Here is a 27,184-nt window from a genome sequence, read left to right as displayed (position 1 = left end):
CCGTTCACGACGGGGCAAGGCAGGGGAGGAACCGATGTAGGTCCGGAAATCTCCACATTTACTGAGGGCGAAAGCGACTTTCGAGGCTTATTTCTTGGGCCAAAATGAAGCTACTTTTTTGCAAACAACTGGGTGATATTTATATGTTGCACTTTGCTTCAACTTTCGCCCATTTGGAGTCTCTCCCAGACGTACTATCGGGCAACTTACGACCTAACAAGGACTCTTCCGCCTAGACCAGCCAATGAGTGAGTTTGCTCATATAGCCGGAAAAAGGCCCCGCCCACAAGGCCGAAGGTCAGAGTTCAGAGGCTCCGGCGCCAAGATGGTGGCTGAGGACAATCTTCGCGTGGTTCGCAGCGGAGGCAGCAAGTTGAATTTCCGTAGAGCGGTATTTTCGGCCGATTCCAAGTAAGGGTTCCGCTGGGGACGGAAGCGGCGGGGAGCGGTAACGAGCTGAGTTCTCCCTCGCACGTGCCGCTGGAGGTGCCAGCTGTGAGGACTGGGGTGGGGGAAAGCAGAGGAGACGCGAACCACAAATGTGTCCATCGGACGCGCGATCGAGACGGGCATGCGGCAGAGCGGGGCAATGTAATGGATCTGGAGCGGTGCTCAGAATGGGGAGGAGCTGGGGGGCCCGAGCCCACCGAGTCTGATAAGTGATGCATACACTCCTGCATATGCACACGTGCGCCGTGACAGACGTGGAGCACACGCGCATACTGACACACGCTCTTTGCAAATAGAATCCCGGGGCAAAGCTCCCACGCAGGATTTTATTTTTTTTTCTTCTTAGAACCTCATCTAATTCTTCATTGAACCCTAGGGATATTGGTCTAGTCTTTGGGGATTCTGTTTTTCACTGAGTAGGGTTTTGGGTTTTTTTTTCTTTTTGCATTTACTTATACAGCATTCATTTCATTTTTGTATAATAGATTTTTATTTTCAAAATACATGTAAAGATAGTTTTCAGCATTCATCCCTGCCAAACCTAGTGCTCTAAACTTTTCTCCGTTTCCTTTATTCTCCCCTAGACAGCAAGCAATCCAATATAGGTTAAACATGTGCAAGTCTTCTAAACATACTTCCACATTTTTCATGCACCATAAGAAAAATTAAATTAAAAAGGAAGGGGAAGCAAGCAAATAACAAAAAGAGTGAAAATATTATATTGTGAGCCACATTCAATCTCCATAGGTCTCTTTCTGGATGCATTGGCTCTCTCTATCACAAGTTCATTGGAATTGACCTGAATCATCTCATCAACATTAACTTTCCTAAGACTTTTGAGTTCCAATTTTTTTTTCTCTCCTTCCCTAAGACAGTGTGTAATCTGATATAGGTTATACTTATACAGTTATTATAAACATTTCTGTGAGTCATGTTGTGGAAAAAAAATCATCAAAAAGGAAAAACTAGGAGAGAAAAAGCAACTCCCCCCCCCAAAAAAAAAAAAAAGTTGAAAATAATGATTCAGTCTGCATTCAGTCTTTATAGTTTTTTCTCTGCAGATGGCATTTCTCATTGTAAGTGTATTGGAATTATCTTAGATTGATTTATTGCTGAGAATAGAACAGTCTGTTGGTTGATCATCACATAATCTTGCTGTCTTTGCTCCTGGGTTCTGCTCACTTTTTTCAGCATCAGATGAACAATATTTTAAATAACCTGGAGGCATCCTAGAGTGTGTCCAGAAAAACCTCTGGGTTGCTGGCTTTCTCTGATACTTAATAGCTCAATGATGATAGACATACCTTAGGATCAATGAACAGTCATTTCTTAAGTTCTAAACTCGATTCCAAGGACAGGGAATGGTTCCTACATAAGACAAAGTTTACATTCATTTCAATAAAAGAAGCATTAATTAATCTTCTGTTTGCTCGGCACTATACTAAGTGCTAGTAAGAAATAAGAAAGCAGTTGATAAATATTTTCTGTTCCTGTACTAATATATTCACACATCAACTGCTGCTCCTTCAAATCTTTTCTCCTTCCTCAAAACTAACCATGGCTTCCTCTCCATAGTCTCTCAGCTGAGAATTTTGCCTCTCCCTCTTTTTCTACCTCATCTTATATTGCTTAAATGCTTTCTTCTCCGTAATCCTTGTCTCAAAAGAAATGTCTTTACTCCTTACCGAGGCAAACCTCTCTACCTGCACAAATGATGCTGTGCCATCACATCTTCAATAGATTCCCCTTTCCTTCATTCCCTCTCACACTTTCAATCTTTTCCTATTGCTTTCTTCCCTACTGTTTACAAACATGCTCATGTTTTTCCACATCTTCAAAATACCCTCACTTGATACCTCTATCCTTGCTCACTGTAGTCTTCTCTCCTCTCTTCTTTGTGACTAAGTTTCTTGAGAAGACTGCCTTCATTTTCTCTTCTCTTAACTTCCTTTCTAAACCCCTGCAATCCAATTTTGGGTCTTTTCATTTTACTAAAACTGCTGTCTCTAAAGTTACCAGTGATCTCTTGTCAAATCCAATATCATTTTCTTCCTTCTCATTTTGACCCTATCACCCTCTTCCCCTTGATACTCCTCTAGATTTTTGGGACACCATTCTCTCCTGGTTCTACCTATCAGCCTGCCACTCCTTCATCTCCTTTGCCAGAATTCATTGCGATCATATCCTCTAACATTAGATGGGCCTTGTCTTTTCTCTTTACTGCTTCCTTTCGTGATCTCATCAGTTCTCATGTATTTAGTTCTCTATGATGATGACTTTCTAACTTACCTATCCAGCCTTATCTATAACCTCTCAACTAACCAGCTCTTTCATCTCCAATGTTGTTTCAGACATCTCAAACCAGATGTCCAGTAAACATTTTAAGCTCAATATTTCCAAAACCAAACTCACAAACCCTTCCCCCTCCAAATTTCTCTGCTACTGGCACCACCAAATTACAAGCACCCTAGGCTCACAACCTAGGAGTATTGCCAAGACCTGTCATTTTTATCTTTGAAACATTTCTCAGGTTTACTTCCTTTTCTCCTTTGTACTATCACCACCCCAGGACGTCAATCCACTGATACTGGTCTCATTGCCGTTCCATGAACAGGACACTCTTTCTCTTGATTCCAGATATCATCCTTGGCTATCCTCTATGCCTGCTAGACTCTCTTCTTTATCTCTTTCCCTGGCTTCCTTCAAGTCCTAACTAAAATCAGATGTTCTACAGGAAGTCATTCCTAACCCTTATTAATTTTAGTGTCTACCCTCTTGATTTTTTTCCATTTTATCCTGGTTATAGTATGTTTGTACAGATGTTTTGCTTGTGAGCTCTATTGATTAGAGATTTTCATTTGTCTCTTTTTTTAATCCAAAGCAATGACTATTAAGCATGTTAGACTCTCTTCAGTTTTTTCTTTAAAAATTTTTGCTAGCTTTTTTTTTATATTACCATAATTTCCAAATATCTTCCTTACCCAGCAAACCATCCCTGATAATAAAATAACAAAAAAATTCATAGGAAAAACTAATATATTGATGACTGACATATAAGGGACATGGCTATCAGTTCCCATTCATTCATCTTTTGGGTGAGGCAGTCAGGGTTAAGTGACTTGCTAGTCACACAGCCAGTTCCAAGGTTCTCCTTTACTCCTGAGCCCTTGCTCTATCGACTGCACCACTGTCCCAGTTCCCATTCATTCTTTCCTATTAATTATGCACACAGATGATCAATGGCACTCTTGTCTTTGACATCAAAAGAGTCTTTGGTTCACATCTGCTTCCATCATTCAATTCTAGGGTCCTGTACAAGTCATGTATCTTGAAGCTTTAGTTTCTTCTGAAAAATGGGGGCACTCAAAATGACTTCATAGGAATGTTACAAGGATTTAAATGAGAATGTCTATGAATTACTTTGCAAACCTTACCATTAATATGTAAGTGTCAGCATTCATGGCAAAATTCTGATATTGAGTACACATTGTAGAAAATGAAAGTGATGACTAGGGGAACAGATGGCATACTATGACAATGTGAGTTTTAAGTTTTTAGAATAATAGTGGGTAGCAGAACAGTAACTAATTCTTAAACTCTTTACTATACCTGAGATGAAGATAGTGGCTAGTTTTTGTTGGTCCAAACTCACCATGATACCTTTTCGGAGTAGGCAGTGATGTCATTGACATAAGGTCAGAGGATCATATATTCAAGCTTAAAGAGATTGATTTTTTTCTTTTTTTACTGATAAAAGGAAAATCAGAGGCAGGATTTAAATGCAGATGCTCTGCCTAGAGAACTGATACTCTTTCCACTTTGCCATTATTTCTAAAAAATTATAGCTCAATGCATGAACTTTGATGGCTTTGCTACTCTAATATTGTATATCAAAGACATGTACTCTCTAATTTGGAATCAGGGCTGGTTTTAGCTCTGCTCTTTATTATGCAGGTGACAAGTCATTTAACTTCCATTAGACTCCTCATAAGATTGTGAGGTCCTTGAGATCAGGGACCATATTTTGTCTTGCTTTGTGTTCCCAAAGCTTAGTATAGAGCCTGTGACATAGTCGGTGATCAATAATGTTTATTGACTGATTCAAGTCTTAATTTCTGTATTGGATTAGATGATCTACAAGACTCTTTACAGCTCTAAATCTACTTCAGTACTTCCACGTCTTATTTTGTGTGACTATTGCTGATGGTTTTTCATAAATTTTTTGAAGCATCTACCTAATGTCATAGGAATTTTACTTTTTTCTTTTTATTATTTTAAAACTATTTACTATAGTAAATAGTAAACCTTTATTTACTATAAGGTCATGAGTGTGTCTGTTAGCAATGTTAATATCTCATTGATGAATGAGTTGTGAATAAAATTTTGAAGTATATTCAGAATATATTTTGGGTAAGTCAGGAAGTATATAACAGTTAATTTTAAAAGTTTCATCATTAAGATTTATTTATCCAGGATACTCCATTCTTCAAACTTTCTGCTAGTCCTCTTTTTCAAGTGATAGTGGTATATTACCTAAAATACCATACTAGTTGAAGTCACACACCAAAAGGGAATGCATGTGGGAAGTGATTTTTCTTAATTAGATCATTTTTGATACCGAGTACCTATATGACTAAAATATGAATTGTGTAAGCAACTATATCTGATTTTTTATTTTCAGGATAAAAAGATATTAAATGTTAGTTACCACTTGCACTAGATAATATTATTTGAATTTCTACGTGAGAAATTATAAGCACTAAATGCTGCTTTGGAAATTTCAGGAGGACATGTTTTTTCAATTATGCCCTTCATATAGAAAATAACATAGCTCACCTACCATAAGTGTGGAATGTTTCTTTGCTCTGTTTTTCTAGTGCTGGCCATGGATTTAGCTTAATGTATTGATTCACGTAGTAAGCCTAATTTACTTTGTGACCATAGCTCACTTATACTTTAGTGATGGAGAGAACACTGGAGTTGGAGTTCAAATCTCATTTCTGCCATTAGACAGAATATATATGTGTGTGTGTGTGTGTGTGTGTGTGTGTGTGTGTGTGTGTGTGTGTGTGTGTGTTTTTCCTATTTAATGTGTTTTTTATTTTTAGGTATCTTTTCTGTGTCTCCGGTGACTTTGTGAAAGTATATAGCACAGCTACAGAAGAATGTATATATGTACTGCAGGGACACAGCAATTTAGTGACTGGAATCCAGCTCAATCCTCAAAACCATCTACAGGTTGTCTGATTATTTATAATTGAATATTTTAGCATTTGCCTCTCTGATTGATTTTACTAGAAAATTTACTAGAAAATTTTACTAGAAAAAAGTTAGTTTGAGAATTTAGTGGGTTTGTGCTAGGAACACACCCGAATATCCATTTGGAAGTGAGGCAACTTTCAACAGTCTGAAATGCCTCAAGACACTTGGGTTGGAGATAATTTTATCTAAAAACTGCTATTGATAATAGAGCCATTCTTTTGGGGTTAACTTATTGTCTTAGTCCCTTCAAAAATGAAAAACAGTCCACCAATTAATTCTAAGTCAAAAAAACAGGTGTGCATTTTAGCCAAGATTTCCCAAATTAAGAAAGATGAAAAAATGATAAAACTCTCCAGTATAGACAAAGGGGTAAAATTGTCCATTTTTCAAAAGCAGAAAAATCTTAATTCTTCAGAAGAATTATTTTTTATAAAAAGATTAATTTTGTTTTTTTGTCTTTTTTTTTACTCTGTTTTCTAATCAGTTATATGTTATTTTTATTTTTTCAGCTATATTCTTGTTCTCTTGATGGCACAATTAAGCTCTGGGACTTCATAGATGGCATTCTGATAAAGGTATGGTTCCAATATGAGATAATGTGAGCTAATAAAATCACATCTTTTGTGATCTTGGTCTTTTTGAAGTTGTCTTTGGAACATGGTCTTCAAGGGTGGAAAGAAAAAAGAAAAGTAACTAGAAAAGATACTCTGAGAGCGAAGTTTTTCTTTGTAATTATTTGTGTTGAATAGAAGGAAGGAAAGGAGCATTAAGGGCTTACTATGTGACAGGCACTAGGCTAAGGGCTTTGCCAGTTACCTCACGAGGCAGACAGATGAAATGACTTGCCCAGGATCACAAAGCTAGCAAATATTTAAGATCATATTTGAACTCTGGTCTTCTCAACTCCCAGACTTTCATTTGCCATATAATTGCAGATATTTAGTAATCTAGTTGTCAAGATTGTTTCTTTTTGTTGTAAGGGGATATGAATAATTTTTGAAATTCACATTGCAATTTAAAATCTTTTATTTTGCCCCTAAAATTATGCCAGTGTACAAACTGTTTGTGCACATTCAGAAAGTAAAAAGAAATGCCTCATAAGCATTTAATCAGCATTTTTAAAATTGAATATTGATGAAGCTGTTTGTATCTTTAGAATCAAAGGCCTGTTGTTTGCAAATGACTTTTTTTTAACCATAAGTTCTAAAAAGAATTCTGGATCAAGTAATCTCTTCTTTCCAAAGCATACTTTGCAGAAGAAATCATATAGCTGAATCTTAAGTCGAGTCAAAAATTTCCAAGTTCATTTTTGTTCTGTTAGATATTAATAGTTGGGAAATTTTAAATATTGCAAAAATTGTTTTCTGACTCAATCATGGAAAATATACCATCCTTTATGAATTATGTTTACTAGCAAGCAAAATTATTTTTTTGGTTTATTAACTTATACAAATAATTGATTATTTTAATATTAGATTTTATAACATCCTTGTGTGGTTTTTATCTTTCAGACTTTTGTTGTTGGGTGTAAACTCTATGCCTTCTTTGCATCTGTCCATCTTGAGGACTCCGTATTTATTATAGTAAATAAAGAAATTCCAGGTACATTTTAATAATTGTATTAATGTTTGTTTTGGTGGTGTCTTCTTACTCCAATTCAATTATTTCCTATTATATCAAAATGCATTTTAGGGGTTGCAAAAGTTATTATATAGTAAGAGGTTATCCTGAAAGGAGATCCTTTTTTTTTTTTTTTTTTTTTTTTTTTAAATAAGGCTCAGCATCACAAAAGAGTCAGAGATAGGTTTAGAAATGGAAAACATCTCATATAGCCCAACTCTTTTGTTTTGTAAATAAGGAAACTAGTTCCTGTGAAGGAGACATGGTTTGCCTAAGGTCACACAGGTTATAAGCAGCAAAGCTTTTTAGAGATTGAATTGTAGGAGTTTTTCCAAATCAGTTTTCCAGTGATACATTTATCAGTAGAATTATTCTCTGTGCCTTTAAACTCTATAATTCTGTAGTCATCTTTTTACATGGTATAAAACTTTGGAAAGTGGAAGCTTATGGGAAGAAATACTTAAGCTTCCATTTATTATTGTTTTTAATGCATATTCTGTTGCCTGAATTTCTATTTTAAAAGAAATATCTTTAATATTTTCCAAAATTACTAAACAATTACTAAGAATCACTAATTACCAAGCACCAAATGACTTTGATGTTACTAATGTAAATTTCTTTGTTTAAAAAAATGCATATCAGTTCTTCTGTAGACTCATTCATTAATACAGTTTTCTTTGACTAGATGGATTCCAGTTGGCTTCATTGAAACTTCCAAAATCACCAAGCCAAGAAGTAGAAGCTAAAGAGTTATCATTTGTCTTGGATTACATAAGCCAGTCACCTAAGTGCACTGCCTTTGGAAGAGAAGTAAGTTTTATTTCTAAACTTTATTTTTTGCACATGCCATCTACCTTAAAATCAAAACATTTTACATTTTTGTTTAGAATTTCAAATCAAATATGAAGAAATGTCACTGAACATCCTTAAAATGAATGGCAATTTAGTTTTGAATTTTTAAGAAGTTGTCATCATTTAAAGCATTTTTGGGTCTTAGATATTATCTAGTGTAGAAACTAGATCTCAGAGAAGGAAATTAGCTTGACCCTAGTTACAAAATTCCTTAGCAGCAGACTTCCGTGCTGCCTTTTAAGGTTTCTTTCAGTTCTATTGACAAAAAGGAACCCTTGATATTTAGCCCCAGAAATGTAAACTCACTAAAACATTGGTAGCAAATTAGAGAAAATCATCATTTTACAATTCATGTTGAAGTTAACTATCTCTGATCTATAAAATTGCTAAATATTTTGTGGCACCTACCATACTAGTAATTCATAACTTGTAACTACAAGTTAATTTACCATCTTATCATCCTCTCCTACCAAACATTCTAATACTTTATCACTAATTGGATAAGAAAAATTGAATTGAGTTTTAGATATGCTGAATTTAAGATGTTTTTGGGACAAACAGTTTTACATACTCAGTTGGCAAGTGGAGATGCTAATTGGATTTTAGAAAAGAGGTTAGGGCTGAACAAGTAGATCTGAGAATAATTTGCTTAAAGATGAAAATTGATCACAGGGGTGCTGATGAAATCAACAAATGAAAAGAAGATCTTTGTAATAAACACGCATAGTCAAATAAGCAAGATCCCACATTAGCCTTGTTGGGAAAAAAAAGTATGTCTCATTTGTATTTTAAGTTCATTATTTCTCTGTCAGAAAACAAGTAGCATGCTTTATCTTCAGTCCTCCAGTTTACCACTGCATTGCTAAGAGATCTAAAACTTTTCAAAATTGTTGTCCTTTATAAGTGAGCACCACTTAGTTACTTTTTGGATGCTTACATCATTAACCTAATAAATATTAAAATGCTTTATTTTAGAAGAAATATAGCACATTTATAAGGAGAAAAACATTTGCAATTTAAAAGTTTTGATGCTTTGGTTTTAGGAACATAAACAGCTTATTGTGACTAAGATCAAGCTGTTTCTTTTTCAAAACAGGGCCAATATGTTGTTGCAGCTCGAGACTTGTACATGTCTGTATATTTCTTCAAAAAAAAGAAGACATTTAGGTGAGAATTCATTTTGTTATTCATTGTCACTATATTTGTTTAATGTATTGAGTTTTTTTTCCCCTATGAAATTAAACTTATTCTAAAACTTAAGGTGGTTGTTGCTTAATTTGTAGTATTCTAAATTTCAAAAATGTTTCTTGTGTAATACTATAAAATGAATGCTTGGTCTCCAGTCATAGAAATGTCTGGCTCTAACCCAAACCTCACTAAATTTAGACTATCAGATTCAGAGGACACCTGAAAAATTATATAAGTCAACTTGACCATTTTATATATGAAGAACCTGAGACCTAGACAAAGTAGAGACAAACCCTCTCATTTATAATCTAGGAAACTTAAGATCCATAAGGGTGAAGCCCAGCAACACACCAAGGTCTCTTAGAGAATTAAAAAGTCAAAAATAAAAATTAAAAAAAAAAGTTAGATTCAAATATATGTTGAATTTGCATATTAGTGTTTATTTACCAGAGAAAATTTATGATCTGTTTTTTGTTTACCTCCCAATCTTCCATTTAATAGATTTTGAAAATTGCAATTTTCATTCCCACTATTTGTATAAATACTTTTTTTTGGGGGGGGGGGGGTTATATAAATATAATAGTACTAACATGGTCAGAAGTTATTTTTATAATCATGAAAGTTTTTTTCTTTTCAGGTTTTCCTTGCCTTCAGGAAATAAGAAGAATTGCAATAATATCTTTACTTGTATAGCATGTCATCCTAAAGAAGATTGCATAGCATCTGGACATCAGGATGGGAGAATTCGTCTTTGGTAGGTTGATTCATGAAGATTATACTAGTCTTACATATAATAGTTTGCATTATCTTTGAAGAACTCAGAATTGTATGTCCAAAAAGGAAAACACCAAAGACTATCATTAAATTAATTGAAATTAGTTACTATTATCTTCTATTATTATTGCCTTCATTAACTGAGTTGTTTATATTAACCTTTTGAAGAGAATGGCTTTATCTAGTTTTAAAAAGCAAAAAGTGAAAATAGGATATGCTACAGATGAAAAGTGGTGAAAGAAAAAATATTTTAACTTTTGCACGCTAAAAACAATCAGTTTTATGTGACATTTCAACATTGTTAATTGGTTATTGTATACAAGACATTGTGTGGTTTCTGGAGTTTTAACAAAAACTCCATTCCCTTCATATATATACTCTACTAAAAAGATAGAGTGTGCACAGATATTAAGTTGAAATTACAAGTTATCAACATTTCAGTTTCACTAAAACTTTTGGAGCACCTGATACATACAGTGAAATTTCAAGAGGAGGGAACGAGGCAGTAGTATTTGAGATGATAAGGAACTGCCTCATGGAAGAGATCGTATTAAACTGTTCTATAAATAAAACTTAAGGGGGAGAAGGGAAAATAAGTGAGTGTATCCCAAACATGGAGGTCAACTTCATAAATCATAGAGGTAGATTATACTTTATTATGTATGTGAGGGGGAAAGGAGGGGGGAATATAGGTAAAAGTCCAATTTGTCAAAAAGAGAGTATAAAATAAGGGAAAAAAAGATTAAAACCCTTAATAGTAGATTGAAGTCATTGTGGAGGGCTTTAAATCCCTGGCTCTGGATTTGATATTCTAAAAGCAATAGAAAACCACTTGACTTTTTTGAGTAGGGGATGAGAAATAGTCGGATATGTGTTTTAGGAATCTCAAGTTTGGTAGCTGTGTGGTGGATGGATTTGAAAGGGGAGAAAGTGAAATCAGGGAGTAATTGGGGGACTCTTATGTTAGTCTGGTAAAGGTAAAAGCCCAAATTTGGATAAAAGCTATGAAAATGCAGAGGGGCTGAAGTAAAAATTGTTCTGGAGATACAAGCTTATGGCAGATACTGGGATAAAGGATCAAAAAGAATTTCAAGGTACTGAAACTGATTAACTAGGGTCACCTTCAACAAAGATTAGGAAATTTAGAGCAAGGGTAGGTTTGAGTGAAAAATGTGAATTTCATCCAAATGAGGATATTTTGACAGATTATTATCACATTCTTGATTGAGCTACTGAAGTTGTGTCTTTTTCCTCAATAGGAGAAATTTCAATGATAATAAAAACTATACTTATACATCTCTACATTGGCATCATGATGTTGTTATGGATCTTGCTTTTTCAATAGAAGGTAAGTATATAATATTTTGAATTTAGAGATGAATTCTGGGGAGTCATTTGAGTTGCTTAATTTGTTAAAAGAAATGTAGAATTTTAACTTTTTTCTATATATATAGGTATATATATGTATGTATGTGTGTATAACCATATTATAATATAATTAAACATAAGTCCTATTCCCATCTTACATTATAACATGGAGGGGACTCTTGAGTCATTGAAGCCTATGACAGGAAGACACAAGCTTTAGTAGACCCTGCCAGTCTAGAAAGGTATCAACAAGCATAGTAATACTAACATGCCTGCTTTCAACGAAGTAGTCTGACTGGATCTAAAATGGATCATCACAAGGAGACTGGACACTAGATAAGGAATTCTACTGCTGTGATTACCCCTGCCCATCTATTCCCTCTTCCCCCTCCCCCTCAAAAAAAAAGAATTTTTTTCTAAATGATCCTTATCTTAGACAGCCCCCTTTTGCTTCACAATGGCAGTGGCAGAAGAGGGATAAAGGATGCCAAGGATCACTCTTTTTAAGCCTATAAGTGTTAATTTAATCATAAACACTTTAAATGAGAAATCTCTACATAATGATGTATTTATCTTTATATAATGATACATAACACTGATGAGTTGCCATACTAGAGGAAGTGAAGAGGAAGTGAATTATATTAATCTTAACATTATGATGAAATAAAAAGACAAGTGAAAGTTTAAATTAAATGGGAGGATGGTTTACAAACTCTCCATGAAGAGTTATATTTAACAGAATTGCCTTTGGACAGTAACAAAAAAAAATTTCAAGGGATACTTGTTCATCTCATATTGCAGTGCTCATGATGAGGTTTTTTGTAAGTAACAAAAAACTGAAGACAACTGCAGCTTCTGCACCCAATATCTGTTGCAGGGAGATTGAGAAGGAAAGGAAATTCTGCAAAAAAAAAAAAAAAAAAAAATAGCATATTACTTCGTGATTTCAGTGCAAAGGTCAGCTTAGATGTAGAGTATGAAAAATTGCTGAAAAATATGATTTGAAATTTTTAAAAAGTAGTCAAAATCTTGTATATAGAAGAATCACAGTTATCCAGTTTTCAAAAAGTAACGGGGTAGGGTTTAATCAATAACTTGATTAGCTACTTAATAGCTTAAAACTACATAATTTTTTTTTTTTAGAACACCTTGTATATCATGAATATTTTCTTGAATAAAAGAGTAGGGAAATACTTTAATGAACAATAATCATTATCCCAAAAAAATCACAATTTATGACTGGTGACTAATGTGGAAATCATTTATGAATCAGCCAACTATGTTAACTTGTTGGAGTAGAGATCAAAATAAAAAAAATCAAATTTTTTAAAGCAAAAAGAATATGTTTATGTTAACTATTAATGCAAAAAGTAGGAAAATTTTATAGTATTATTATGTGGTTTTTATTTTGTATATAATTATGATCATCGGTATGGATTAACACCATTTCTTAAAGAAGTTCAACTAATATAAATCAATTGGCACAGTGAGGAAGCCAGAATAAATATTAAACATGATATCTGAGCAGTGACATATCATAGGATTGAAACTAGAGAGATAATAGGTGAAAAGTGAAAATAATTTAAGATTTGTGTAGTAATTTATTCATGAATGAGAGGAGAGAAATCAAAGTTAACATCATAATTCTCTGTAAATAAAACTGAAGATGGCAGCTAAGTGGCACAGTGGATAGAGCACCAGCCTGAAGTCATAAGGACCTGAATTCAAATGTGGCCTCAGACACTTTACCTCTTCCTGGCTATGTGATCCTGGGCAGTCATTTAATCCCAATTGATTCAGCAAAAAATAAAATAAAGTTATAAAATAAATAAATTGAAGAGCAGTGTGTATGTGTCTAATCTTGTGTTAGACAGTACACACAAAGGAAATCCATACTGAGATGTAACACTTTTAATAGACTAGTTCCTTTTTGTTATTCTGTGCTTAGTAAGTACCAAATAACACCAACATATTTTTCATTTTATGCTTAATACCAATAGCATTTCCGTATATAAAGAACAGAAAAATGGGGATTGCATATGAAATTTCCCCTCCTTTTGTGAATAATTTGCTTCTTTAAATTAAAAAAAAATGCACGTGTGTGTGTGTGTGTGTGTGTGTATATATTATACAGTTGATGAAAGATACAGAAAATACAAGATTTACTGAGTGTATCCCCTGAGCTATAAAAACAATTGAGTCAATAGTACAAAATGTTGCCTTAAAGGCTCTCCTCATTAGTTTGTCTCATGCATATGTTAAGGTCATAGAAAATTCCATGGCAAAAGCCACAATTGATAATTTTGTTTGACCACCAGATCACTTTTTCTACTGATCTAGAGTATCCAGCAGAAGGTCTCCTACAAGTCTTTTTAATTGTTGAGAATCCTCCAGAGAGATGTTCTTGTTTTCCATCTTGCTCATTATAATGAGTTGCAGAATGTCATAGATTCCTAATGAAGTCCATAATTACTTAAGAATTTTGCCAAACTACACATAGGTAAAAATCCAAGGGCATAAAGAAAATCACTTGTGCCGAATGTAATATGCTCTTAGATGGACAGCTCCCAAAGCTCTTCTTGTATATATACACGTAGCACAAGCTTGGTTTGGCTGTGAAAATTTGCCAGTTGCATTTTATGAGTTGAATTTCATTTTTGGCTCATTAGCAAATGCATAAGAAAAATTATCAATGTGTCAGATTATTTCTACAAGTAGTATTTGATTTCAACACTAAACTCTACTAAAACACTAACATCTACTCACAACTTAGAGGAAATGTAAAGCTAGGTCACCAAGATCTTCACCATTAGATATTTTGTTTTTCTACTGTTCACTAATAGATTAGAAGGCTTAGTCATTGAAAAAATTCTTTATAAATTTAAGTCATCATTTGTTTCCAAAGTAATAGTAAAACAATTTAAGTGGAATCTAAAACCTTAGATGTTAATCTCTCTCATGTATTTTGAAGTATTCATACATTAATGCTGTTCTATTTAAAATTTCTCTAATAAATATTTTCTTCGTTCCGTGTGTGTGATGTATGGAAAGGCACCAGTCTTTTGAGTGGCGGGCGTGAATCTGTCCTAGTAGAATGGCGAGGCGGTATAGAAAAAAATAAAGAGTTCCTGCCCCGTTTAGGAGGCACCATTGAACACATTTCAGCCTCACCAGGAGGTGATTTGTTCTGCACTTGTCACTCTGATAACAGTAAGTACATTTTTAAATGATTTGGTAATACAATCAAATAAAAAGTCAGTATCCCATAGATAGGAAGCAGGATTTAAAATTAGTCAGGATCTTGAATAACTTTATAATGGGCAATTTTACTACTATTCTTCCCCTTTGTTTTTTATAAAGTAGATACTGGTAACTATATCAAAGCTTGTTTTATCCATCTTTTATGTTGTTATTCCAAAAACCATTAAATTGCTAAGTATCATTCTTTAGATGTCATTTAGAGAAGAAAACTTCAGAATCATTAAAACTAACCCCTTTCTTAGGAATTTTAAGTGCCAAAGGTTATATGGATAGTAAGTGACAAAGCAAGAATTTAAACCCAAGTTCTCTGATTGCAAATCCATTATTCTTTTTACTTTTCTACATTGCCTTCTTGAGTACAAAATATCAAAGTATTTATACTAAAATCTGACTACTCCTTATATAATGTGATATTTTCTGAATCATCATTGATAGCATTTTTTAACAGTTCTGGTATAATTCTGGAATGATCTAACTAAATTTTTTTTTTCTATTAGATCAAAAAATTCATGTATATTAGACAATATACATAAGTTTTAGTTGAAAGAACTAATATTTATCTTAGAAAAGGGGAGACTTGAGGACTTAATTTCATTCTGCACATAATCAAAAGCTTTTAAGGAAAGTGAATAAGGCTTGGTCAGCGTGGTGCCAGAGGATAGAAATAAGACCCAGAGATGGAAGGTCCTTGAGACACATTATGGTTGAAAATTACCAGGAACCTCTTACTCATTAGAACAATCTCCAAAATTAATTAATTGCCTGGGTAGTGTAAAATTCTCTTTGAGATTGCAGGTTTTCAATTTTTGGTTGGGTTACCACTTAGGATGCTGTTACATGGAGAATGTTTTGATTCCTTCCAAATCATAGTTTATGATTAAATTAATTTTTTTTGATAGGTTACTTGTTAGTGCTTTGAGTAAATAAAAATCAATTGTCTTCTTTATTTAAGTATTAAAAAGTTCTGAATTAGTCCCAACTTTAAAACATGTTTCTTTCTCCCAACTCCTTTCAGTAGTGGGGAGTTTATGGGGGTGGAGCATTGCATGTAATGTCAGATTTTAAAATATTATTTTTTTTATGAATTGGTCACCTTTCACAAAAAAGTTGAAGAAAAGAGGGATCTTGAAAACAAATCCATTTTTTAAAAAATAAACAAAAAGTAGTCAAATCCTGATGTATTTAGAAGTCACATAAAATCATTGAATTTTATTTATTTTCCACAGAAATTATGATCATTCACCGAAACCTTGAGGTTTCTGCAATAATTCAAGGACTTGTGAAAGGTATTATCTAATAAAGATCATTTGTAATTGCCTATATTTATAAATGTTCATTTTCTAATTAGGAAACTACTTGTCACTTTTCCTCTGCAGATAGTGTTGTCAACACTGGTTTGATGATTGATCCAAGAACTAAAGCCCTGGTTATGAATGGGAAGCCTGGCCATCTACAGTTTTACTCTCTCCAAAATGACAAGCAGTTGTACAATGTAAGTTTATATTCAGTGCACTGTTAACAAAGTATTGCCAAAATAATTTACAAAAGATCCTGCAAGTCAAAGAAATTGTATAATAGTAATCAGCAAAAAATTATATGCTTGTGTTTACTTGAACACAGTACCATCTATCAACATAAATCTATTAGTACTATCTTTAAAAAAAAAAGAAAGAAAGAAATACGAAACATAGAACCTAGTTTTTTTCTACTTGAAAGACAGGTTTACCCACTTTTTTTGGTAAAACAGTGCTATGATATGAAGGCTTATAAAATGATTGTATAAAGAAGAGGTATCTAATAAATGTTTGACACTTGTGGTATATATAAGATGTATAATTGTTTTTGAAAACTGAGTTGCAAATTCAATTATTTTAATATAGGGCATCATTTTAAGGTATAGTTTTGCTTTCCTTTCCATTTTAAGAAGTTACATTAAGAATTTGGTTATTTCAGTTCTTCTGTACTAAGAATTTTTATATTTATGAAAGAAAAATTGATTTTCCTATAATCTTTTTAAGATACTGAGAAAGTTAAAACTCGGGCAGTCATAATTCTAGTTCTAATACTACCACTAGCCAGTTGAACTTTAACAAGATCTCTTTGAGCCCCAGTTTCCTAACATGTAAAAATGAATCTTTTAGCTCTGCTATTCTTGAATTCTACATTACACAGAATTATAGAATTGGGGAGTTGAAAAGACCTCAGATCATCTAAACATCTAAACTCCATCTCATTCTTGAAAAGAATCCTCCAGTGTAAGTTAAAAGAGCGATATCTACTGAAGGCCTCCAAAAGTGGGGAGTAAAGGGAAGAAGGGTGGAGCAGCCCACCTCCTTCTAAAGGCAAGCTGTGCAGCTTTTGGACAGAAGAATCTCTCTTGTCAGTACAAGTGAATAACAGCGTTAGGAAGATATCAGTGCCCTTTATCTTTGCTTTGACATAAAAATATTTTGTTTTATATTAATATTCTTCATGTCTTTTTTCCCAAAAATTTTTAGTTAGATATCGTACAGCAGGAATATGTTAATGATCCTGGTCTTGTTCATATTGAATTAATGAAGGCTGCCTTTAGTTCTCAAGGCAACTGGCTTGCAACAGTGGAACAACGACACGAGAAGGAAGCAGAGCTTGAATTACAGATGAAATTGTGGGAATTTAATGAGCAACAACAAGGGTAATGTTCCTGTATAACCAGTCCACAAAATGAAAGAATTAATGAGTTGACTTTTATCAGCAAGTCTTTGAACTTGTTAGTCAATGCTTTAAAATAATCTGAAAAGTCTTTTAAAAAGTAAATTGAATATGACAAATTTTCTAAGAGCAGAAACCTTGCATTCTATATAATTCCTTTTACTTTTCATATGAAAACTCTTAAATATTTGGTGAGAGCCATTCCAATATACCTGGAAGTGGGACATAAAACATAAAAATATCTTTGAGAACAGAGACCATAACCACAATTTTTAATAGATAATAGGGTATCACTTGGCCTTTTCCCAAATAGAAATATATGCAAAGAAATAAAATTCTGTGTAAAAGATTTTATGTAAATGTGCATTTATAACTGACTACAATGTAAGAGTTGTAAAAAGGAGATTTTTCTTTTCCCTTGTGTAGATTTATTCTTAACACAAGAATCAACATGCCACATGAGGACCATGTAACAGCTCTATGTTTCTCTGATACAGAAAATTCAGAAACTCCTACCTTGGTAACCACAAGTAAAGATGGGCACTTTAAAGTCTGGATATTAACAGATGACTCAGATATATATAGTAAGTTTTGTTTTTTGTTTTTTTAAACATGATGATTTTTTTTTTCACAGAGCATTTAAAGTTGAATATGATATTTTGCTTGACATCTGAATAATTTTCCAGTGAAACTATAATATTTTTGTAACAAATGTTTTCATTCATCTTAAATTAATTCAACAAATTTTAAATTGAGAACTTTGTAAGCTGTTCAGGAAGCTTTATTCAGTTTAACCATATTATTGTTTAAACAGCATATTAGAATTGTGTGCACTTGAGCTGCATCTTTGTAGTTTGAAATGTTGACAGTTTTGCTTTGACCCATCTTGCTAAAATAGAACTTTTGTACATATCACTGTTAATCACACTTTCTACTTGTGTTACAGTTTTGGAATTATAGCCATTCCCGACGTTTAGCATGTCCAGAAAAACTTAATTATGTTTTCCTCAAAACTACCTGTCTTCCAAATTTCTCTTTTTATGTTAAGATGCTTTCATCCTTCCAATCAACCAAATTTGTAACCACACACAGTCTTCTTTGGTTGTTTTCAAAGGAATAGATTTCAGATGGTTTTGGATAAACAGTTTTTTAAGAATTTGTGCTTTTGTTTGGGACTGTTTTATATCTTTAAACACTGGTTGTCTTTTTGGATTTTTTCTGGAATTTTTATCTGTTTTCCACTTCAGTTCATTTCCACCAGAGGGAGCACAAACAAAAGAAAAGATTAAATGTAATTTAATAATTCAGATCAGTCCATTTTGCTTATGAGCAGATTAAATCAGGAATAGAGGAAATCAGCATTGTTAAAGCTATATTAGAAAGAAGAATACTCTCCTTTCTCCCTCACCCCATCCCAATGTGGAAACTAGTAATTAATAGATTTATCCCTAATTGAAATAATTCACTTTTTTGAGGGTATATTTCCATTTTGAAATTTAGTAACAGATGTTAGCATTAATAAGAGTGAATTAGAAAACTTTTATGCCAAACGTCCTCCTCTCCTCAAGGTTGTGTCTGCATCATTGGAGGGAACATTGAGATCACATAATTCATTTAGAAAATATTTTTCCAACTTTTTTTTGCATTTCATTGGCATTTATTACACATATTTTAGTGATAAATTGTATTCACATTATATTAATACTTTTACTTTATGACATTATGGATATGTTATTATGATTTTTGAGACTATTTTGCCCATTAGAATTTCATTTATTTTCACAGAACAAGCTATGGGCTGGACTTGTGATTTTGTAGGCAGTTACCACAATTACCAAGCCACAAATTGCTGTTTTTCTGAAGATGAGTCTTTGCTTGCAGTTAGTTTTGAAGAAATAATAACAATATGGGATTCAGCTACTTGGGAGCTTAAATGTACATTTTGTCACCGTCCTGGGAAAATAAAGTAAGTAATCTTCAGTATTAGCTACAGTTGTATTTATTGACATTTTTTAATTATGAAATAAATCTTTGTCCAGAAAAATTTGTTACTATGTTTATTCCAAAGATAACATACAGCAGAACTTGGAACCTAAAGTTCTGCTCTTACCTGCAGGAGCCCTCTTAAATTTTTGTGTTCAAGATTTTCTCATTCTGGCTAAAGAAACATTCAACAGTGAGTCTATCTTGTTCTTGTATTTGGTAAATGATTTGGGCAATCTCTATACAAATGTATGATATTTCTTATAAGAAATAAAATTTATGCTTTTTTTTCCCCAAAAGTTAACCTACTTCTCTTTTAAGAAACAAAATAGATTTCCCAAATAGATTTTGCTATCACATCCCATAACCCATTTTTCATGTGAATAATTGTGAATGATGAAGTTTTCATGTGTTCCTTTAAAACTATAGTCCAGAATATAAAATGAAGAACAAGAGTGCATATTTCCTTAGATTTTTTTTTTTGTGTGTGTGTTTGTTTTTTTCCAGGAATCTTTGTTTTGGGAGACAGACTTGTTCTAAATACCTTCTGGGTACAACTGAAAAGAGTTTTTTGTGCTGTTGGAACCTCCTCACTTGTGCATGTGAGATCCTTTTCTAATTTACTCTGATTTCCAAAGAAAATGCTTGCAACATACAGGAAATTGCTCTTGAATTCTGGAAATTATTAAAAAAAAAAAAAAATCCAGATTTTATTTTAGCCACCTAAGGTCATTCAGTTTTTATTGTTTTCCTGGACAGCTAGATTTCCCAGCTTTTGAAATACCACACCTATAGATGATAAGTGTTAGAATATTTGTCAAGGGAGCAGCTCTGTGGTTCAGCAGCTACAATGCCAAGCCTAACATCAAGAAGTTCCATCTTGCATTTAAATTTGGTTTCAGATACTTACAAGCTGTGTTACTCTGAGCAACTCACTTAATTTTTTGATCTGTAAAATGACCTAGAGAAGGAATCAGCCAACCACTCTGGTATCTTTGCCAAGAAAACTCTAAATAAGATCATGAAGAATAAGACAAGACTGAAATGGTTGAAAAACAACAGTTTTTTTAAGACAAGAAATAAATTCAGATTTTCTACTTTCGCACTTTGCTCTCTCCAGTAGAAAAATACCCACGGCCAAGGGAATTTGATGAATTAGGAATAGTTTATTTAGACTATACTGTAGTTCTGCCCTGTTCTTTGATTTCCCAGCATAATATTCCAAAGATTATTTAAGTTTATATACATATTTGAGGTAGAAATGGGAAATAATAATTCTTTTCATTCTGTCTTCTCTCCCTGGGAATAACCAAGTGACAGTCTTGCATGAGTGAGCCAGTCAGTTTGAAATCATCATAAGCTTGGAGTACTTCATCATCTGAACTTTGAACAAGAAATTGTCTGCGTCTTTTATTGTTTGGTAAAGCTTATTAAGAATTATTGATTCTTTTTTGTCTGGATATTCTTACAGTGGAATGGAGTGTACAGCTCAGTGTTATAGTTCTGGAGCCTGATCCCAATTCAGATAATATTGCTGCAATGTCTTGGTCTTCAGGGGGTTCAGATTGTAAGTACAAGACCTTCCTTCACTAGCAAATGGTGATCAAAGTAGTTGGAGATAATGTTTGATTATTTTTTTTAACCTGTGAGTTAATTGAGTTAGATTTAACTTCAAAACAAATCTTCATTTGGAACTGGGTTGCCTTAGACAGACTACTTCCCTTTCCTGATTTCCAGTCCCCAGGCACATTGTAAAAGCTCTGTATTCATACTTAGTTCTAAGAAAATTATATGTTTTCCTGAAAATAAGGATAGGGGCATACTTTCTGGAGCAATTCATAAGTTTGGTATACTTTGCAGTTCTTTGTTGAGAGAAAAAATGTATGTATTTAAAGGGAACTTTACTTTTCAGAATGTTAATGTGTGTGTGTGTGTGTGTTTTTTTTCCCCCCTCAGTATTTGTGTTTAAACCTAGTGAGCCAAGGCCATTGTGTATTCAAAAGAGTATCTGTAGAGAGAAAGTCCAGTGTGCTGTATTTGTTCCAAGAGATGTCCCTGAATCATTTATCTCAGAAGATTACCAATGGCTAAATAAATCCCAGTTTTACTTCTTAAATGAATCACAGGTAACTAACATTTAGAGGGTTTTTTTTAAACTTTCATTTTTAATTATTGACTAAATAATTGAAGTCCTACACTGATTAAAATGTATCTCCTACATCCATTTACTATCTTCTCTTATGGTGACTTATTTCATTAAAAGTTTCAATTTCCAAAAGGAATTGTGTTTTCTGAATTGTCCTCATTGACATAAATTAAAAATCAAAATAACTCATTTGATTAGTGCTTTTCTAGAGCACTAGTATGCTCTAGTATGCTTTTTAGAGACTAGTATGATGTAGACTAAGGAGCCAGTCTTTAAGCCAAGGAAACCTGAGTTCAAATCCCACTTCTGATACATACTGTGTGACCCTGGACAAAATACTTAACCACTCACTGTAAAGAGTTGTCTAACACTGTATGTGGAAAAAAAGGTACTAACCTCTTTTGGTAGAGGAAATTTATTCATCCTGGAGTACCTTATGCCAGTGCAGTTCTAGTCTCTCTCTCACTCTCTCTATTGCTTTCTTCATGTAAACTTGTGAGATGAGTATTAGCCCAGTTTACAGATATGAAAACTGAGCTTGGACTTTAGGTAAATTACTCAAAGTCACTAGTCTCTTGGGTAGTAAATACCAGAGGCAAGGTCTTTTTACTTAATATTCTTGATTCCCCAAATTCAGGGCTCTTCCTACTACACCACAAAAGATCCCCCAAATCTATTTTATTTATAGTGCTTTTCCTCCTACAGACCTCATTTGGCTCACTGCCATAATAGAAATCTCCTGTTTTCTAGTTTTCTACTTGAATTGCGTTCTTCTATAATTTAAGCATAGTATCAGAAGCCAGGTTTCAGAACTCCATGCCAAGGTGTGAATGCTCTATTAAATATCATAGTAATTCTACACCTTGCAAGCAAAGGACATTGCGATAAAGCCTGTTTAAAACTTCAGAAGCCCTTGATTTCAGCAGTATGAGTACTTCGCACACAAAGAGCAGCACTCAGGGTTTTGTCTATTTCTATAGTGGGAAAGAAAATGGATCACTTTAAACTAGTTGAGTGATGGGTCTCTCCAGACTTGTCCCAACTGGGCCTCTCCCTAGTTGAAATTATTCATAGTTTCAGAACTGAAAAGAATGAGAAAGAGTTCATCTAGTCCAGGCACTTCTTTTAAGAGATAGGGAAACTAAAGGTCAGAATGGCTAATTAATAACCATCTGTGATCACCCAGCTAGTAAATGTTAGAAAAAGACCTGGATTTGACTCCAGCCCTCTGCCTGATAAAGAAATGTTTAAAGATTTTTTTTTAAATGTATTTTACCCATATGATAGTGTTTTATTCCTCTCCTTCCCAGAGCTCCAGCTCATAACAGACACAGCCTTCACCAATCCTGGTTTAATTAATTAAGATCTATGCTGCCGTGAGACTTTAGAGTAGGGTTTGGGTAAACAATGCTAAAAATGCTGTACAATATTCATTAAATCATGATTAAGAATTATCTTTAAGTTTGATTTTACTAAATTTTATGTAGTCTTCCAAGACACATTTCTAACTTTCTAAAAAATAATGGTTAAATATGTTTAAAGTTTTCTGGGGGGGTTTTGTTTTATTTTATTTTGTTTTGTTTTCGATTCAGACGTGGTTTTGGCACCAGGCAATTCTCAGAGTACAAAGCAACTCTAGTAGGGAATTGACTAGGTTCTTGTTTAGGATCACATAGCCAGGCCTTGAACCCAAGTCTGCCTGATTCTTGAGCCAGCTCTCAAATCTACCAGACCATTTGCTACTATTATTTTATTATGAAGAAATCTATATTCTAGAAGGTGCTAGCCATATCTTGATTTCTTGTTAAGTATAACTTTTTGTTGCTGTTTTGTTCTTTTTAGGATTTAATGACATTCAGTACAAAATCCCCAGAAGAGAAACTTACACCAACAAGCAAACAGGTATGTTAAAGCCATGCTGACAGTGAGATACTGAAGCTGAAACAAAAAAATAAGGGGGCCCTTAGATTCTCACCAATAAGCTGACCTTACACAGAACTAAAAAATAGTGAAATACTATGTTTAGAGAATGCCTCTAGTTTTAAAGCTGTGTTCCTTGTCTTCTTAAATGATTGTATGCTTTTTATATTTTCCTCTATTTCTCCTCCTCTGAGCATAGGATCATAAAATCCTAAATTTTAAGCTAAGTTACCTATTAAAACTCAGAGAAATTAAAAGATTTGCCCAGAATCACACAGGTGGTGAGTAAGCAAGCCAGGGATCAGAACCCAGCACCTTTCTTATTCTGTTCCAGGAGTCCCATTCAAAAAAATTATTCATAGTTTCAGAACTGAAAAAGGTGGGAAAGAATCCATTTGTCTAGGCATCTCTTTTAAGAGATAGGGAAACTAAAGGTCAGAGGGGCTAATTAACCACCTGTGGTTGCCCAGCTAGTAAGTGTTAGAAAAAAGACCTGGATTTGACTCCAGCCTTCTGCCTAATATGCCATGTTGTAGTAAGGAATGTTTAAAGATTTTTTTAAAATATGTTACCCATATGGTAGGGTTTTATTTTATCTCCTTTTTATAATATCGCAGTCATTTTTTAAAAGAGGAAAAAAAGCCTTTTCCTAATTCTTAGATTGAATCCTTCCTTATAACAAAAGTAAATATATCCAAAACTGTGACTACCTCCAAGACTATAGACAAGGACATGTTGAGAGGCTAAAAAACATATATAACTTCCAATGTGTATATTTATTACTAATTTATGCTGTGGGTACTGATATGAAAACAAGAAATATTATTTTACCTAGATTGATATTTATATGATACAGGCACTCCTACCCTACCTATTCCTACCTGGTATTGAGGAGGATGATAATGAATAATTACAGGTATCATTGTAATAACAACAAGAAACATCATGTGCTTTAAAGAATTCAGAGTACTTTTATGTACTTCATCCCATTTGATCCTCCTGAGCACCAGATTAAGAAAATATTAGACCTTATTCTTTAGATAAGACTATTTTTCTTGCCGTTTGTATTTTTATATATTTTTGTATTTTTAGTAATTTAGCACAGTGCCTAGTATATAATTAGTGCCTGTTGATAATGAATGAATGAATAAATGGGAAAGCTGAGAATCTGAAAGACCAGGTTAAGTAGTTTGCCAGTAGTCAATCATAATAGATTCAAACACAAGGAAATTCCAGCACTTTACTCCCATTGTGCTATTTCAACCCATTCATTACTACTATTGTGATTTTTATCTGTCATGGCTTCTCAAACTTTTTAAAACTTTTTTCACTTGCAAACTCTTTTCACCCTAGAAATTCTATGAATCAAACATTTTCTGATCATAAATCATAATTCCACAAACCCCACATTCAGTTACGGATTTGCAAACTACAGTTTAAGAAGCTGAGATAATAGGTGTTTATACAAATCATCCATAGAAATTAACTCCCCATACACTGGAAATTTTCCTAGAGATTTGTTAATATGTTATAACCCCTGTTTCACACTTGGTTGGACCTGAGCCCAGTTGTAGCTGTGTATTGACATTTGTAAGGTAATTGCTGATCATAATATCAGTGATAAATCTGATGTTGGCTTATATGTACAACCACCTAAGACCAAGCCAACAGTGATTTGAAAATGAGGACCATGCCCAACAACTAGTTCTCGATCAACAAATACATTTGCTAGCAAGGCATGACTAAGAGGGAAGAGCATGGCAACAGCAAGAAATTCAGATTCTGCTTACATTTGATTTGACTGCTGTTTTATGCATATTTGTCCACAACAGAGAAAGGAAGACCCTTTCCACTATTCAGGTATGGCTTTAGAGAGATACCCTTGAGGTCATTTTTTTTTTTAAATCTAGTAGCAACCAGGAAATAATAAATTTCATACCCTATTTTAGAGTAAGCAAATAAATAAAACCTGCTACCTTTAGTCTTAAGGTGAAGCATAGTATGAAGTTAAAGGATTTTCATATTTGCATTAAAATAATCCCTGTAACTTTGAAGCAGCTTCTATTCCATCCCTTACAATAGCCTTCACTCCACCACACCCTCTTCCGTTTCTTGTAGCTAATAGCAGAAGAAAGCCTTCCAACAACTCCCTTCTATTTCCTGATGGGAAAGCATAGAAAGCAACAAGAAACCAATCCAAATGAAATGATGGTGAATGAACTCATCTATCACCCTTCAGCAGAAGACATACCTGCCATCAGTGAGGTAATAATACTAATCCAAATGTCAAAGTAATTGAATACGGTGAATTGCGAACTACTATACAACTGTTAGAAAAATCTGTCTTTTCACCATGGACAAAGGAAGAGTCCTAGAAATGGGGAAAGGGAGAAGTCATGGAAGCATTGATGGGGAGAATTGGTTTCATAATATTCAGTGTATATTAAAACTGGAAGAAAGTGGAAAGGGTAGCAATAAAGATGTGTATTTCAACCCCTGCCCCCATTTTACTGATAAGAAAAATGAATTATAGAGAAAGGAGGTGATTTACTCAGTCTCAGCTCCAAAGAAATGGGACCTGTCTTTCCGAATCAGAAGTCTAGTGTTCTAGGCAGTACACTATGCTGCCTGCTCATTAAATAATTACTTGTGTAACATGCAAATTTAAAGTTTAAAAGTTGTGTGCTGTTTTGAGACATAGAGAAAAAAATGTGTCAACATTCTGTGATTAATTGCTGTAGCTTCTTTAATGGAACTAGATAGGTTACATAGAGGAAGATAAAAATACTTAGTAAAATGAGGAATTGAAAAATTGTGAGTAAAACAAAGGGAAAATAAATTAAAATTGTGTTTGTTTGTTTTTTTAAATTTAGCTCCTTCAAACTCCTGCCCATGTACTACCATCTGCCTCCTTTCTGTGTTCCATGTTTGTTAATTCGTTATTAATATCCAAAGGTACTAAGAGGTAAGAAGACTTGAAATTAATTACTAGTTCATGTGGTTTTTAATAGTAGTTCATGATAGTGGTTGTTAGAACTATTTGCTTGTTTTCCTCTTCTTCATAAGAATATTTGGCCAGTATATTTTTATATTAAAAATTAAAGCAATTTAAAAATTAACATTAAACTGTAAACAAATGTGATAAACACAAGTTATAGAAAAAAAGGTGGTGTTTTTTTAAAACCGTGAAGTAGAGTTTGTTGTATAGAGATTCATGTACCAAAATCCAATTTATAAAATGTATTTGCTAAGAAATATTTTTGGTACTATTGTGTTGATGTGTAAATATATCAAAGTAAGTGTTATAAGAATCACTGTCTAGTAATAGATTTTGTTTCTCTGAATTTTGTTTGTTACAGTGCTGAAGAAATTCCTGATGATATAGAAATGGAAAGTGGAAAGGCAACTGATGACTCAGATGAAGAAAATGATATTTCTGAAAAAGTCCAGAAGTCAACAAATGACACAATTATAGAGGACGAAATAATACCCCAGCTTTCTAAAACTCAAGAAAGAGAATTAAGAAAACTTAGAAAAGTGGACTATAATTGGATGTGTTCTCTTTAACAGCACAAAGAGAGACTTTGCACTTTATTTTTCATCATACAGTTACATCTTTCTTAACATTATTCCTTTTATAAAATAAATGCCATATTTTGGTAGCCTGTA

General features: G+C 33.4%; 1 protein-coding gene across 1 annotated transcript; it reads left to right on the top strand.

Moving 5' to 3' along the window:
* On the top strand, positions 1–27,184 carry WDR75 (WD repeat domain 75). Its single transcript, XM_051986038.1, has 21 exons — positions 1–411; positions 5,559–5,688; positions 6,222–6,287; positions 7,224–7,314; positions 8,018–8,142; positions 9,281–9,351; positions 10,010–10,126; positions 11,406–11,494; positions 14,566–14,724; positions 16,002–16,061; positions 16,152–16,267; positions 17,274–17,449; positions 17,893–18,050; positions 19,252–19,432; positions 19,957–20,051; positions 20,921–21,016; positions 21,406–21,575; positions 23,438–23,497; positions 25,634–25,780; positions 26,389–26,480; positions 26,875–27,184. Exons 1-21 carry the CDS (start codon positions 245–247, stop codon positions 27,080–27,082), a joined length of 2,574 nt encoding a protein of 857 aa, XP_051841998.1. The 5' UTR covers positions 1–244; the 3' UTR covers positions 27,083–27,184.

This window comes from Antechinus flavipes, chromosome 3 (assembly GCF_016432865.1).
Source record: "Antechinus flavipes isolate AdamAnt ecotype Samford, QLD, Australia chromosome 3, AdamAnt_v2, whole genome shotgun sequence".
Classification (NCBI taxonomy): Eukaryota; Metazoa; Chordata; class Mammalia; order Dasyuromorphia; family Dasyuridae; genus Antechinus; species Antechinus flavipes.
This window is presented reverse-complemented; position numbering and strand designations above follow the sequence as displayed.

What these genes read in the sequence shown, in the direction of transcription:
- WDR75 (XM_051986038.1), top strand. Translation starts at nt 245, where the DNA reads ATGAGTGAGTTTGCTCATATAGCCGGAAAAAGGCCCCGCCCACAAGGC. An exon ending in ATCCTCAAAACCATCTACAG is followed by an intron (nt 5,689 to 6,221) that starts GTTGTCTGATTA and finishes TTATTTTTTCAG; the next exon opens with CTATATTCTTGTTCTCTTGA. An exon ending in ACTTCTTAAATGAATCACAG is followed by an intron (nt 21,576 to 23,437) that starts GTAACTAACATT and finishes TGTTCTTTTTAG; the next exon opens with GATTTAATGACATTCAGTAC.